Genomic DNA, 14,088 nt, shown 5'->3' on the forward strand with positions numbered 1-14,088 from the left:
TTGGCTTTACCAGTTATAATGGATTACACTAAAGGAAAAACTGTAGGAAGAGAAGGCCAGGGCAATACCTCCTGACTCTGGAGTTTGGTTCCTTGGTGCTGCCGCTTTATGGTAGAGTGGCTGCTGGCAGTAGATGAACAGGAAGTTGGGATGCTGTCATATTCCTGGGGAAGCTTTGGCTTGAGGCACGCGAGCCCCTGGTGTCTGGTCTGGCCTTGTTCCATTTGGAGATGACAGGTGGGCACTAGTCTACCAGCCAGTGCCTGCCCAGACATTTTCCTCCTCAGCAACTGGTAGCTAACTCCTCACCAGCTGCACTATCCAAGGCTCCAGAACCTTCTCTGTAGAACTCTACCTCCCACAGACAAGCCAGGTACAGGTGCTGCTTGCCCATGTAGTTGAGGTATCACTAATGCATCCAGTCTTCCTTCCCTAGTGCAGGCCATGTGCAGGACACCCCACCCCAGTGCCTTTAATCTTACTGACTGACATTAGGCTTCTGAAGGCTTCCTCTCCCAAATGATATGCCGAAGGTCTGCTCCAGCTCAGATACCCAAGCTCACATCCTAGCCTCGTGGTTCATCAGACAGATCCTTCCCACAGTGCTTGCAGCATGAAACCACTCAGACTGCCTATGCCAACCGTTCTGAGAGACTCTAGAAATTGTGTGTTCTTTCTCACCTGCCTGTTGGCAGTGTCCACAGTACCCTTAGAGACTCTTCCCGCCCATATCTCATTCCTCAGCAGGCCTGGCTACTTGGCCCTCCTCCCTGAAAGCTACAACATACTTTTGGAGATGTTCTCGTTCTCGCTTTCCCTATTTGCACTGTGTTTATACAACTCAGTCTTCCAGTTATTTGGGGTGGGGGATTGAGACAAGGTTTGTCTTTTATAGACTAGCCTGAATTCTGGCCTCAAACTCAAGAGATTCACCTGCCTCTGCTTCCTTAGTGCTGGGATTAAAGGCATGCTCTACCATGCCTGGTTTCCCAACTCTTAAACCCTTCTGGAAAGGCTCCATCTGATTGGGGTATCACTGGTAGTCCCAGTAGGACGTTCCTAAGAGAGGTCTTATAGCGCTGGGCTCTCAAGTCACATGCAGGCACATTCTCATAAGCTCACACTACCTTGGCCTCAGAGCTGCCCATGCAGAGGTCTGCTGTTTCTGTGGTCAGAGGTGACATGTCCCAGTCCCAAGAGCAGGCCTATCCGTGGTTGAATCCCCACGGCCTCTAGTCAGATAACCTTGGGAGGCTGCACCCCTCTTCACACCAAGTTGTCTCGGAGACTTCTGTGATAACTTCCTCATTCTCTCTGTGTTTCTTTTTCTGGCTTAACCCCATGATCCCTGGGCAAAGAACCCAGCATTTCTAATGTGTAGCCATTTCCGCCACAAGTCCTGACAAGCCAGCTCTAACTCTGTCCTCCTTTCCTTTGGCAGCTCTTTTGTGACTGGAACAGCTTGTTGTGGGCACTTCTCACCTCTGAGGATCTGGGACCTCAACAGGTAAGAGATTCCTAAGCCCACAGTGGCATTCAGTGGGGGCGGGGCAGCTGGGAGACAAAGAAGAGCTGGCTAATCAGCCCCTGCCTCCCTCAGTTAGCCTGGTGGTACCAGGGGGGGTGGGGGTGAGGGGGTGGGCAGTGGCGGGGTGAAGGGGGAGTCCCACCTGCAGCCCACCAACAGCTGCAGTGCATTTCTTGGAGGTTAGTTGATGTTAGCTTGAGGAGACCCTTGAAATCACCTGGAACAGGTGAGCACACGCACGTATAACTGACAGTAATGACTTAGATCTAATGTATCTTTTCTGAGGAGTTCTGGCTGTGTAATCTATCCTCAGAGGGGCATTTTGTACCATAAAAATCTCAAAGGTGGCTTCCAGAATCCATTAAATATTCGTGTAGGACGACTAAAATACAAGCAGGTTTTCTTTACAGTTCTCCAGTCGGCGAGCTTAACACATTCTCTGACTATCTGCTAGTCTGTTTTAGTTTTGTTATTTTTTTCAACCAAAAACTTTTATTTTGAAATAATTGTATATTCATAGGATGTTACAAAGAGATCAGAGGGGTGCTTGAATAACACATGGCATCATGTCGTGTCAGAAGCCAAGTCTAGCAGTGGAATCCTATGGGCTTTTCCTGTACCTACCACCACAGTCAAGACAGAGATCCCTCAGACACCCTTCCCAGTCGGCCTGCAGTCTCTAACGCCCACAGCCACTTAGATGCTCTCTGCCTCTGATTTGGTTACTTTGAAGATATGATATAAGTGGAATCATATAGTTTGTTGCCTTGTTTTGTTTTGTTTTGTTTTGTTTTTTTCCGAGTTAGGGTTTCTCTGTATAGCCCTGGCTGTCCTGGAACTCACGCTGTAGACCAGGTTGGCCTCAAACTCAGAAATCCACCTGCCTCTGCCTCCCAAGTGCTCGGATTACAGGCATGCGCCACCTAGCACCCAGCAGTTTGTTGCCTTTTGAGAGTAGCTTTGTAATGGTGGCATGGACCTTTGATTCCAGCACAAGAAAGGCAGAGGCAGGCAGATATTTATGAGTTCAAGGCCAGCCTGGTCTACAGAGTGAGTTCCAGGACAGCCAAAGCTACATAGTGAGACTTTGTCTCAAAAAAAAAACCAAAACAAAATACAAAACAAAACAATTAAAAGATTATTTTTTAAAAAAAACTTAGCATTTTGCAATGAAACCTATAGATATGTTGTACATCCATGTCAGTATCTCATTCCGTTTTATTACTGAAGGTAGGTAGTCCATAATAGCCCATAGATACACCAAAGTTTCTTTCTCCATTGGAGAATTCACCCACTAACATATGAGGATGTATGAGTTGTTATGACCATTTAGCATAGGTTTTAAAGCGACCATACACTTTCATTCTCTGGGGCAAATGCCAAGGAAGACAATTGCTAGACTTTTTTTTACTTACCAAACTTTTTTTTTTTAAAAAGCAAATCTTTATTATTTTGCATTTCCACCAGCAGGCATCTGGTTTTCTTTACATCTTGACCAGTGTTTTGATACTGTTACTATTTTTTTTTTAATTTTAGCTGTTCTAGTGTGATATTATGATTTTTAATTTTTTCCTGATAGCTAATGATGCTGAACACATGTCATATGTTCATCTTCCATCCATGTATCCTGTTTAGCAAAATGCCCATGTAATGCCCATGTCCATGGCCTATTACATTGCTTTTCTACTATGGAGTTTTGAGCTTTATATAGTCTAGAATTAGTCTTTTCTCAAATACGTGATTTACGAATATCTTTTAGACCTTGTCTTTGCCCTTTTAATTTAATGCCTTCTGTAGAACAATTTTTAAGTTAAGAAAACTTTTCAGTATTTACGTGCATGTGTTTTGCCTACATGTGTTTGTCTGTGGAGGCTGGAAGGAGGTGTGGGACCCCTGGAACTGGAGTTACAGATAGTTGTGAGTTGCCGTGCAGATGCTGGGAGCTGAGCCTGGGTCCCCTGGAAGAGCAGCCAGTGCTCTTGTTGAGCCATCTCTCCAGCCCTCAAACTTAAAAGTTTGATCCAAACTGCTGACTTGTCCTCTAATCTGCTGTGCCACTTCTCAAACTCTTCAGCTAGCCTGGGCTTTGGCATCACAGTGTGTAGCAGGAATAAGGCTGCTTCTCGCCTGTCTCTTCCATCCGTTTCTCTAGCCCTGTCTCCTCACGTCTCTTTCTGAAGCATGTGCCCCACAGCTACTGTCCAGGGATTTCTCAACACCAGACACTTGGCTGAGCATCTCTTCTGATGGGCAATCTGAGAACTAGGCTAGGGCCCTCAGCGGCTTCCCAAACCACCTTGTCTCTCTTTAGCTCTGAGGGTCGGAAAACCCACATTTTATTGAGGTCCATTTGTTTCCTGGATCTGTGCCCCCAGATAGAAAGCAAGCTGAATTCCCCCTGTAATTCAGGCCTCCAGCTGTCTGGAACCTTGGGCCTGCTCCTCTAGGGTCTTCTTTTTCCCAGGCCCACCATTTTATTCCTCAGTTGTTCTTCATAAACAGAGTTCATTAGTTAACGTAGCTTTGGGCTCTAATTAATGAAAATCTAATCCAGACAGCTCACAGAAGAATGGAATCATGATCGAAGATGCCAAAGAGCCAGAGTTGGGTGGTTCCAGGCCTTGAGGAGCCACCGTCACTCGGCTCTCCTGACACTGCAGTCATGGTGGCTTTGCCCCTGCACTCAGGCTTGGTGACAACAGTGCCACCAACTCATAAGACAACACTCAAAAGTAGAAGGAAGGCCTGCGTGTGCCTGGGACCATTTTACAATGAAAGAGTCTTTCCCAGGAATGCTGAGTGGATCTTTCCTCACATCCGATTGTTAAAACTATGTTCGAGGTCTCATCCTAAACCAAACCCTGGCAAGAAGTGAGATGGAGCCACTATGCTTTGCCTCTTTGGCTTGAGAGATGAGCCAGCTTCCCCTAGACGTGACAGTACTGGGCAGAGAGAAAGGCAGAATCAGGGTTTGGATAGCAGGAAGGAACATGAGCGGTGGGTCAGTGGTGCCCTATGGAGTTGGCTCCAGGGTCATTTTTAACCTTACAGTTTCTGACTCAGTCCCTCTGAGCACTGAGCAGGCCACATGTGGTCTCGTGGGAGATGTGCTGTGACCTCCCTCCCTTCAGATCTACTGTTTTTGTCAATGCAGTAAGTGACCACATCACCACTGTCAGCTTAGCTAAACTTCTAGCCTCCCCCCCCCCCCCCCCCCCCCCGTGGTCTTATGACCTGGGGCTGCTGGCATCCTGCCCACTGTGGAATTCGTTCTCATGAATTCATTCCATACAACTGCCACCATCCTTCCCCTTGTGATTACGGCTGAGGTGAGAGGAGCCCTCTCAGGGTTGTGTTCTGGAAGCAATAGGAGCCCAGAAGCTCTGGTATGGCCTGACAGGATCCCACTCAAAACTGTACCATCACTTACCAGCCTCATCTAGGACCTCTCTGAACTTTGCTTTCTACAGTGGGGACTGAAAACTGGGGCTTCACTGTCCCCAGCTTCCAGAAGCAGTTGTGATTGAACAACTGACCATTGCCTGGTACCTGCTTCCTTTGCTTTCTCCCTCACAACCAAAGAGTTTATGGGGCTCTCACCTCTCAATTCCCGGAATACCTGTGGCCTCTGGCCAATACAGAGGGGACTGCCAGCCCCACAGCACAGAGGGTCTTGCCAGTGGTCAGGGGTGGGCATCGCGCCAGCAGCTCAGTCAGCCACACAGCTGCAGCTCCTCTGCCTGGGCCCAGCTCAGAGATGGAGGTCTGGGTGGTGTCACCATGGTGGTGTCACCATGGCCCGGCAGCATCTTAGTCGGATGATCTTCCAGCTGCCTGAGGCTGGAAGGGACTAGGGTCAGGATGGTGTTCTAAGGGGCTGGCTCTGTGGACACCATTTTCATGAAATCTCTAGATGGCATCAACCCCAAACGCCAACACTGACCTTAACTCAAGAGGAACCCAAATAAGAATGGGCACAAACAACTGAGGGCTCTGGTTACCCTGGAGCCAAGTAAGTTAGCGCCACTGTATTCTCTGGCCAGCTTCTGGGCTCTGCCTGTGACGGGGCCACCCTAGTATCACATGGCATTGCCTCTTCTCTAGCCCCAGACTGCCCTCATCCCCCATAGGAGGAGCCAGACCTTGTGCGAACATCTGCCCTGTGTCCCAGAACTGTGCTCAGCTTGGAGAACTGAGCGGGCCGGGTGAGGAGCTACCCTGGTGGAGGAAACGGATGGCCAGGGCAGCTCTGAAGCTGTCTTCCTAAAGAAGCCCAAGCAGATAATAAAGCCATGTAGAAAACAGGATTAAGGTAATGAACAGGCAGGACCAAGTTTGATCTTTCAATAATGCCAAAGCCTGACTGACAGGCAGTCTTGCAAGGTGGAGAGGTGTTGCCGGCAGGACGCTGGCTGGCGGCATGCGGCATGGGCAGGATGCTTTGCTTTTAACCTGTCGCCGCCGAAACCTGAGCACAGCCTGAATTTTCTTTTATGTGTGTGCTGACTTGGGGCGGTGTGTGTGTGGGGGGGGGATAGCTCTCAGCATCTGAGCTACCCTTAGGTGATGGTGGAGGCTGGGGCACCCAGGAAGTGCAGCTATCCCACTGGGCACCAGTTCTGTCCCCTCTAGAACTATTGCCACATTCATCTCTCAGGTACCCACCACTGTGTCAGGACGACTGCACACCCCTTTCAGGGTCCCCAGGAGCTAAGCACGGAAGAGGGGCAAGGCAGGTGCTGGCCAGAGCGGCCTGTTGTCTCTCCCTTTCAACCTTTTCCTCTATTGGAACAACATTGTGAGTTCAGCCCAAGGAGAGGGGCTTTCCAATGAGGAAGACAAGGCCTCTTCCTCACACCACAGCTGCGAGGAGCCCAGGACTCAATTTCTGGTAGTCTCCAGGCCCAGCATTCATTTTCAGCTGCTAACAACTCCTAGTGACAGCTAACCACTGGGGTAGTCTTTCTGGGCTCTGAGGAACTGTGATTTGCAAAGCTATCCTATCCCTTAGCTTGAAGGGTCCTTTGTGTTCTGTCTGCATCTCAACAAGGCCCTCGGCTACTCCCCAGGGTGCACACATCTCCGGCTACTAGACGGCGTAGGTCTGAGTGGCCTGACATCACCACTGACTCTGCTGTTGCTACTGGACTTGCATTTTCTACCAAGGGGCATTTGAGCTGGTTGCATTTAGCATTGGTCCTTAAGAGCAGAGCAGTCTGGGTCCCCTGTGGCTGGGGACAGGTAAGCTACTATGACTCCAGACCTGAAGTTGTCACAGGGGGTCCAGCCCTTGGTCATAAGCCATCTGGGGACTGTGAGGTAGGGAAGCAGGTAGGGGGCTTTGGGTGACTTCACTGTTCAAAGGCACTGAGCTCTTTGGATCTTCCACCTAGCAGGTGTGTGTTCACATGTCCCTACACAAACTCTGGACCTAGCAGGTGTGTGTTCACATGTCCCTACACAAACCCTGGACCTAGCAGGTGTGTGTTCACATGTCCCTACACAAACCCTGAACCTCTGTCCCCTGAGGCCAGGGCTACCATTGTTCAACTCTGTTACGATTTCATTTCTATGCCGAAGCTACTAAGTCTTCTCCACAGCAAAAGGCAGAGTGGGTTTCCCACCCACTCAGGCTTTGCCCAGGGCAGCCCCAGACTGGAAACAGTCTGCCTACGGGGATCTCCCATGCCAGCACTAGTGCTGTCCCCTCGGGAAGCTCTCCCTGCTGTCCCCGTGGCCTCTTCTATTGAGTACTGAGCTAGCATACAGATCAGGGCTACCTGGGAATGTGGCTTCAGCTGTACTGAGCACAGGAGATGAACACAGGGCTGATGACAGAACGGCAGGGTCACGTGGATTGAGACAGAATTATGGTGAGCCCAGGCTGGTGTGCTGAGGCCATCACACACGCCCCGTTCCACCCAGATGTGGCTTTGTCGGCCCTGGCCTTCCTCTCCCCGCCCTGTACGGGGCCTGCCCTTCAGTCAGGGTGATTATGGACTGCCCCTCTTGAAAGTACCTGCCTTCCCCTTTGAAAGTATTACTGACAGCTTATTCATTCTCTCTTTTCTTTACTTCTTTAAGGAACCCTGTAATTTCTTATTCTTTCTCCCCCTTGGCTTTGCTTTCTTGTCCCCTCTGTCCCCCTCAACTCTTTGAAATTGGCTCTCTGCCTGCTGACACCAAACTGATACTTTGCGTTTCACTTCTCCTTCTCCCTTTATGGCAGCAGATGGTGAAATTTTGTATCCTTTTATCTGCCCGGCCGCTGCCCTTTCCTGTAATTATGTCGCCTTGTTAGCAGTACAAAGTGGGCTGCCTGGCTGCCTGGCCTTTGAGCCATTGTGTCTGAACACGTGTGCTCTGGTGGGTGCTGGAGGGGATGCATGCTCACACACATACGTGTGACAGACACTGTGTGCCTTCTCCTCAGAGCTGATGTGGCGGGTCTTCAGCATCATCTCTATCCTCACATCTCCACTGTTACATCTGGAGTCTGGGGCAAGTGCTCAGTGGGCAAAAAGTCTTGCCATCAAGCCTGGCGACTTGAGTTTGATCCCCAGACCCTACTGAGTCCTTTAAATTGCTCAACGTCTATAAGTACACTGTGATACCCACAACCTTTCAAAGAACCATTTGAAATTTTCTTACTTGGGATATATTCCCTTGAATCTTATTCCCACTGAGGACCAGACCCTTAGACGCCCGTGAGGTACAGAGGCCTGCAAAGCACAAGTGAGGGCCTGAAGCTGGGCCTTGTGTCCACGGGGGCAGGCCACCTGTGGGACTGCACAGATGTCATCTAAGGTACTATGTGTGTGAGAGAAAGGTGGGAAGCCACTAGCAAGAGCGTATGGTACAGCAGGCAGGTCCCAGTCAGTGGTCTTGATTCTGATTACCAGGTGCAGCCTGCGCCTCAGCACATTCTTCTGTAAAGTGGTGTGAAGGGACGGACGCCGGGCCTGTGCTAAGGACTGCGTGAGCAGCAGTGAAGCACTCAGCAGCGCCCTCCAGCCTCAGCCATGTGAGCTCTGGCCACCTCAAGCCACACAGCCCTCTCCACTCCTCAGGGCCGCGCCAGGCCGCCTTTGCAGCGCAGCCCATTCCTGGACTGTTTTCTTGCTGTGTTGACTTGGAAGGTATTTCTCTGTAGCTTGGCTTCTTTACTCCTAAGCTGAAGGCTGACCTGAGACCACCACTCTGCCCCAATGCCTCCCAGGGCTCTGTGGCAGGTAGGGATGTGCCCACAGCCCCTGTGGTCTGGATGCCGGAGACTGACGTGTCCCCCCACGCTGCTGAGCCTCATCACCTCTGTCACTGCCTGTCACAATCCCGTCACTAACTAAAGAATCACTCATTCCCCTCACCCAGAATGCCAGTTTTCCTCACAGAAAGGTCTTCTTTCCTCTGTGTTAGTCAAGTATAAATTTAGACTTCTCTCCCTCATTGGACAGAATACTCACTTAAAGGAGGGACAATGTGTCCTTTATAGCACAGCTCACATCTCTATAATTTCTACTAAAGCATGATGGTTTACATATAGAAGGTGCTCAGTTCACTGTTAAGAGGAGAGGCAGCATTATGTTCTTTACTGACCCCTGGGACAGAGAAAGCTGCAGAGACTGTGCCAGGGAACAGGGCTCCGTTACCACACATGCTCAGCCTGTGTCATTCCTCAGGCTCACCCTGTGGGCCGCCCTATCGGTCTTTATCTTTCCTGGGTGGAGAGAGAACTGCTGGAGTGAGGCTCGGGAGGGGAGGCTAGGGTGTGGAGGTCCCCAGGCCGAGGCAGCTCCTGGAGGCCTCCGCTTTGTCTACAGGAGCTGAAGAGAAGGGGCTTTTTTGTCAGACTCCTTAGTGACAAGCCCGGGTTGTGCTCCTGTCTGGCCTGGGGCTCTGAGCTGCAGCCCTGTTCCCACACAAGTTGTGGGGCAGCCAAGGCTCAGCAGGCCTCACCCCCTCCTCACCCCCCTCTGCCCCCCACAGTGAGAAGCTGAGAAGCGTTCTTAACATTCTTTCCAGAGAAAAGGGGTGAAATGTCTGAATTTGGGGGTCACCACGTTATACAAATTGCAATCTAATCGTTTTTACAAGAACACACTTGCAGTGAGAACAGCAGCACAGGAGGGGACGCAGGCACAGGCTGGAGGGCTATTGTTGAGAAGCCTCTCCCTCAGCACAACAGCTAGCTACAGGTTTCTACATAAATTGGGCCTGGGGTGGGAACCTGAAGGGCCTATGGTGCCATTTCTGTTTGTTTTCCCAAATCAAAGTCCCAGCAGGGCTCCTGTGGCACCGCTGGGCCACTATTAGAAGAGACAGGCTGTTTCCCAGAGCCTGGTGTGTCCTGGATGCTCTGACCTTAACCCTGCACTGCTTTACAACAGAGCCGTGAGGGCCCTGAGACTCAAGGCCAAAGAAAGTGTATCTTTTTATTGGTAGTTTAAAGTGTGTGTGGCCACTTGAGAGTCCCAGAGAACGCCAAGCAGAAACTTCTCAGGCTAGGCCAAGGGTCTCCCCCAGACCCCTTAGGCTGTGCCATATTGGGGGTTTCTTGGCCAGTGGACAGGATCCAGATTAGTGGTTCAATCTGGATGTGCCCCCTCTCTTTGCTGACCCCACTAGCAGTGGGTGCCCAGGTCTCAGTCTCTCAGAAGCCCAGCAACAGGGTGGGCAGATGGGGCTCCTCTGGGCTCCACCCCTCCCCTGAGTCTTTCATCTTCTATTTCAAACAAACATGAAATTACTTCCACAGATTAAAGGGGAGAGTGCCTCAATCATTCCTTACAGCCTTACTAATGGAGTGGGCTGGCCCACAGTTGGAAGGGAGAACTGTGGACAGGAGAACTGTGGAGTACGGTGGCTCCCACCTGGTGTACACAAACCTAAGTGCACCTCTACATAGAGACTCCTCCCACCTCCCATGGCCCACATGGTTGATGGTTGGTCTAGAAAGGCAGAGCCTCTCTGGGAGAAAGGCCCAGGGTCTATATCAGACAGGGACCTGGGGAGAAAATGTCTACTCCAATCCCTGGAAGACAGCCTGGTTTTTTGTTTTGTTTTGTTTTGTTTTAGTTGTATGTTGTTTTTTTCAAGACAGGGTTTCTCTATGTAAGAGCGCTGGTTTCCTGGAACTCACTTTGTAGCCCAGGCTAGCCTTGAACTCACAGAGATCCACCTGTCTCCGCCCCTTGAGTGCTGGGATCACAGGTGTGTGCATCACCGCCCTGCTACAAGCCTATCTTCATCTCCCAGGCCAGCACTGGGCCACTGCGTATGTCAAGAATATCCCTGGGAAGGTGGCTGGGCACAGAGGTGCCAGTCTGGGATGTGACCATTCAGTGGACAGCAACAGTGGTCCTTAGAAGCCGTCAGTGTTCACAGTAGAAGGCCACGTAGGTAGAGAGCTCAGCCTCCTTCTTCAATTTGCAAGATGGTGTCTTTTGGGGGAGTAGGCTAAGAGTCTGAGAGACGAGGACAGCATGGAGCTGAAGTCTGTTTAGACACACAGCTGGCAGCCTCGCCTGCTTCAGGCACTTTGCTGAGCATCCCTGAGTGTGTCTATGTCCTTGTTTCTCCTGTCATACCATGAGGAGGGCCTTGAAAAGGCAGCTGAGGCCTTGGGCCTAGAGGGTGCTTCTTCTCCGTCACTCCCCTCCAGACACTCTGCAGAAGCTCAATACATCCACCCATCCCCTGGCCACAAGGATTAGCGGGTGCACTTGATGTTGAGGGGCAGTTGCTAGGGCCAAGAGGCCCCCCTACATGGTTGCTAGGGGTCTGGCATGGGGTGAGAGGTCTGCCCACTGCCGCGGTCACGGAGGGAATTACACAGTCACAAAGAAATTGTTCTTCTCAGTAATCTGTTCTCGGCCACCGGGTGGGGCACGGGTGGGGAGCAGGCTGGAGCCCAGCAGGCTGGGGGCTGTGATCACAGAGGCGTGTTCGCCCTGGGCTGGGGGCCAGAGACCGAGGACCCGGGGGCCAGCACACTAAGCTGCTTTCTCAGCTATTTCTGTCCCTGGACACAAAGGTGTTTACTTGTTTTAACATTTCCTAGGACTCTCCTTTCTCCCTTTGTGTGGCCTTTATCCCCAGTAAGGTTTGAGCCTGAGATTACAGGCAAGAATTAAGGCATGGACTCAGACAGCTCAGAACTGCATGACCTGCCAGATCAAGGAATAGAAAGCAACCGTGTGTGCTTCTGAGGGGCCGGCCCTTCCTTGCCCCAGAGGGAGCAGGCGTGCAGGTGTGATGGAGGGCTGCTGCACTGCCCCACTGAGGCTTCAGCTGGGGGCTCGGAGACTGGGGGAGGGAAGGGCCATGCCGCTATTTGGAGGTACAGTGGCTCAGCATATCTTCCCTCCGTCTTCTTCAGGGAGCACTGAGGTGCCAGCATGGCCCAGGTGGACAGCCTCTCACTGTCTGCCCTTCTTTTTTTCTTCCAGTGGGCAGCTGATCACACATCTGGGCAGTGACTTTCCCCCAGGGGCTGGGGTGCTGGATGTCATGTACGAGTCCCCCTCTACCCTGCTGTCCTGTGGTTATGACACCTATGTTCGCTATTGGGACCTCCGCACAAGTACCCGGTGAGTGTGCTCGGTGGGAGACACACAGGAGCCCTGTGCAGGTGCGGGGGACACACAGGAGCCCCAGTCCAGTGCAGGGGGCACAGAGATTCCCTGTCAGCAAGGCCATGGCAAGGTCAGATTCCCTACCCTTAGGCGGCTCTAGTCACTGTGGCCAGGGAGACTGGAGAGGCAGACATTTCTTAGAGCCTCAACCGTGGGTCCTATGTCAGGTAGCCAGCCAGGAAACACAGGTGAGGATGCAAGGCCTCTGTGGCCCAAGGCTCCATTAAGATTGACTGCTAAAGGCTCTCAAACCTATCTGAATCACTCTCTCTTCCTGGACAGGAAATGCGTCATGGAGTGGGAGGAGCCTCATGACAGTACCTTCTACTGCCTACAGACAGATGGCAACCACCTGCTGGCCACCGGCTCCTCCTACTATGGTGTTGTGCGGCTGTGGGACCGACGCCAGCGGGCTTGCCTGCATGTAAGTATCCCACCCAGGGGATGCCTCTGGGATGTCGAGACTCATTGTGGGCTGCATCTGCGCGAGGATGGCGAGCCCAAGGGTGTACCTAAAGCGGGCTGTAAGCACTCTGCAAATGGTACATTTCCACTTCACTGGCCTGAACTCCTGAGTTGGGGCGCCCCGTCTCCCACTTGAGAAGTCCTCATCACTCACTCCTGTGCCTCCCTTGCAGGCCTTCCCGTTGACGTCGAGCCCACTCAGCAGTCCTGTGTACTGCCTGCGCTTTACCACCAGACATCTCTATGCCGCGCTGTCTTACAACCTTCACGTCTTAGACTTCCAGAACCCATGACAGACCACCCCTGCCTCTGGGCTGGGCAGGTCAGCTACTCAGGGACCTCTCTTGCCTGGCAGGGAAGCGATACCTCACTCCTTCCTCGCCCTGCTGAGCTCCTAGGCCCTGGCCATCATGCCCTAGCACCCGAAGACTGAGTTCTGGACACTGGGCTGACTCTGACGTGGGCCTTATGCTCATAGGAGAGAGAATGTACCTGAACTTAGGTGTTTACAGCAGGGTCAGGCCTGCCTCAAGCCCTTCACAGCACCACTGCAGCCTACAGAGTGAGGTGAGACTCTCACCATCCCAGAAGCAAGGAGATGTGCAGCTGCTAGAACTTCTGCTGGGCCCAGCCACCTCCTCAGTCAGATCATAATTTTGACCAACATCTTGGAACTGGGGCTCATATCTGAAGTACTAGTCTGGTTTTGCTTTGAAACTAAGGACAAAGAAAACCTGACAGTTTGGGGTTCTGGGCTAGCTGTTCCTCAGACCAGCTGTGGGAAACATGTTACCATTTTAATTTTTATAAAAATAAATGTAATTGTTCACAAATCTGGTTCTTTGGTGGTTGGGCCATTCTCAGAGGCTCCAGGAATGCAGAAGATCACATTTACACTCAGGAATGTGTACAGGGGAAGAACAAAACCAGGGCTCTATGTCCCCAAGAACAAAAAGGTTTCTTCTACCTCTTCAGGAACTGTTGGAGGGCTCTGGGCTGCTAGGCTGTCTATGGTGACCTTTCACCTCTGTCCACCATATACACACCTTTGACAGTACTGTAGCCATGTTCTTTTTGTTTGTCTGTTTTGGTTTTTTGTTTCTTTGTTTTTCCAGACAGGGTTTCTCTGAAAAGTCCTGGCTGTCCTGGAACTCACTCTGTAGACCAGGCTGGCCTTGAACTCAGAAATCCACCTGCCTCTGCCTCCCAGAGTGCTGGGATTAAAGGCGTGCGCCACCACCCGCTGTAGCGGTGTTCTTAACCATAGACTTAACCCATAGTCTTAACATCCTGTGCTGTTTCCAAGAGAGCTGGATTTTTAAACTTCCCCTTTGCCCACACCTGCCTCAGGAGATTTTCCTGAGCCACTCAGATAAGGCAGGCAGCACCCCGGAGGTTACGAGGGCCCAGCCCTGTTCCCATTCTTCTCCCCCTTTAGCTGGAAGGCTTGAGTGGAAGGTC

At 51.5% G+C, this 14,088-nt stretch overlaps 1 protein-coding gene across 2 annotated transcripts in view; it reads left to right on the plus strand.

Moving 5' to 3' along the window:
- The window catches only part of Fbxw4 (F-box and WD repeat domain containing 4), an 86,683-nt gene extending 73,223 nt beyond the window's left edge, over positions 1 to 13,460 (plus strand). For both annotated transcript variants that reach the window (XM_052184811.1, XM_052184822.1), the window contains exons 6-9: positions 1,442 to 1,507; positions 11,977 to 12,117; positions 12,445 to 12,586; positions 12,801 to 13,460. In XM_052184811.1, the coding sequence (XP_052040771.1) occupies positions 1,442 to 1,507; positions 11,977 to 12,117; positions 12,445 to 12,586; positions 12,801 to 12,920 (469 nt within the window). In that variant the 3' untranslated portion in view covers positions 12,921 to 13,460. The remainder of the gene's footprint in view (positions 1 to 1,441; positions 1,508 to 11,976; positions 12,118 to 12,444; positions 12,587 to 12,800) is intronic.
- The last annotated feature ends 628 nt before the right edge of the window (positions 13,461 to 14,088 follow it).

The sequence above is a fragment of the Apodemus sylvaticus genome, chromosome 1, assembly GCF_947179515.1.
Source record: "Apodemus sylvaticus chromosome 1, mApoSyl1.1, whole genome shotgun sequence".
In the NCBI taxonomy this organism is placed as follows: domain Eukaryota; kingdom Metazoa; phylum Chordata; class Mammalia; order Rodentia; family Muridae; genus Apodemus; species Apodemus sylvaticus.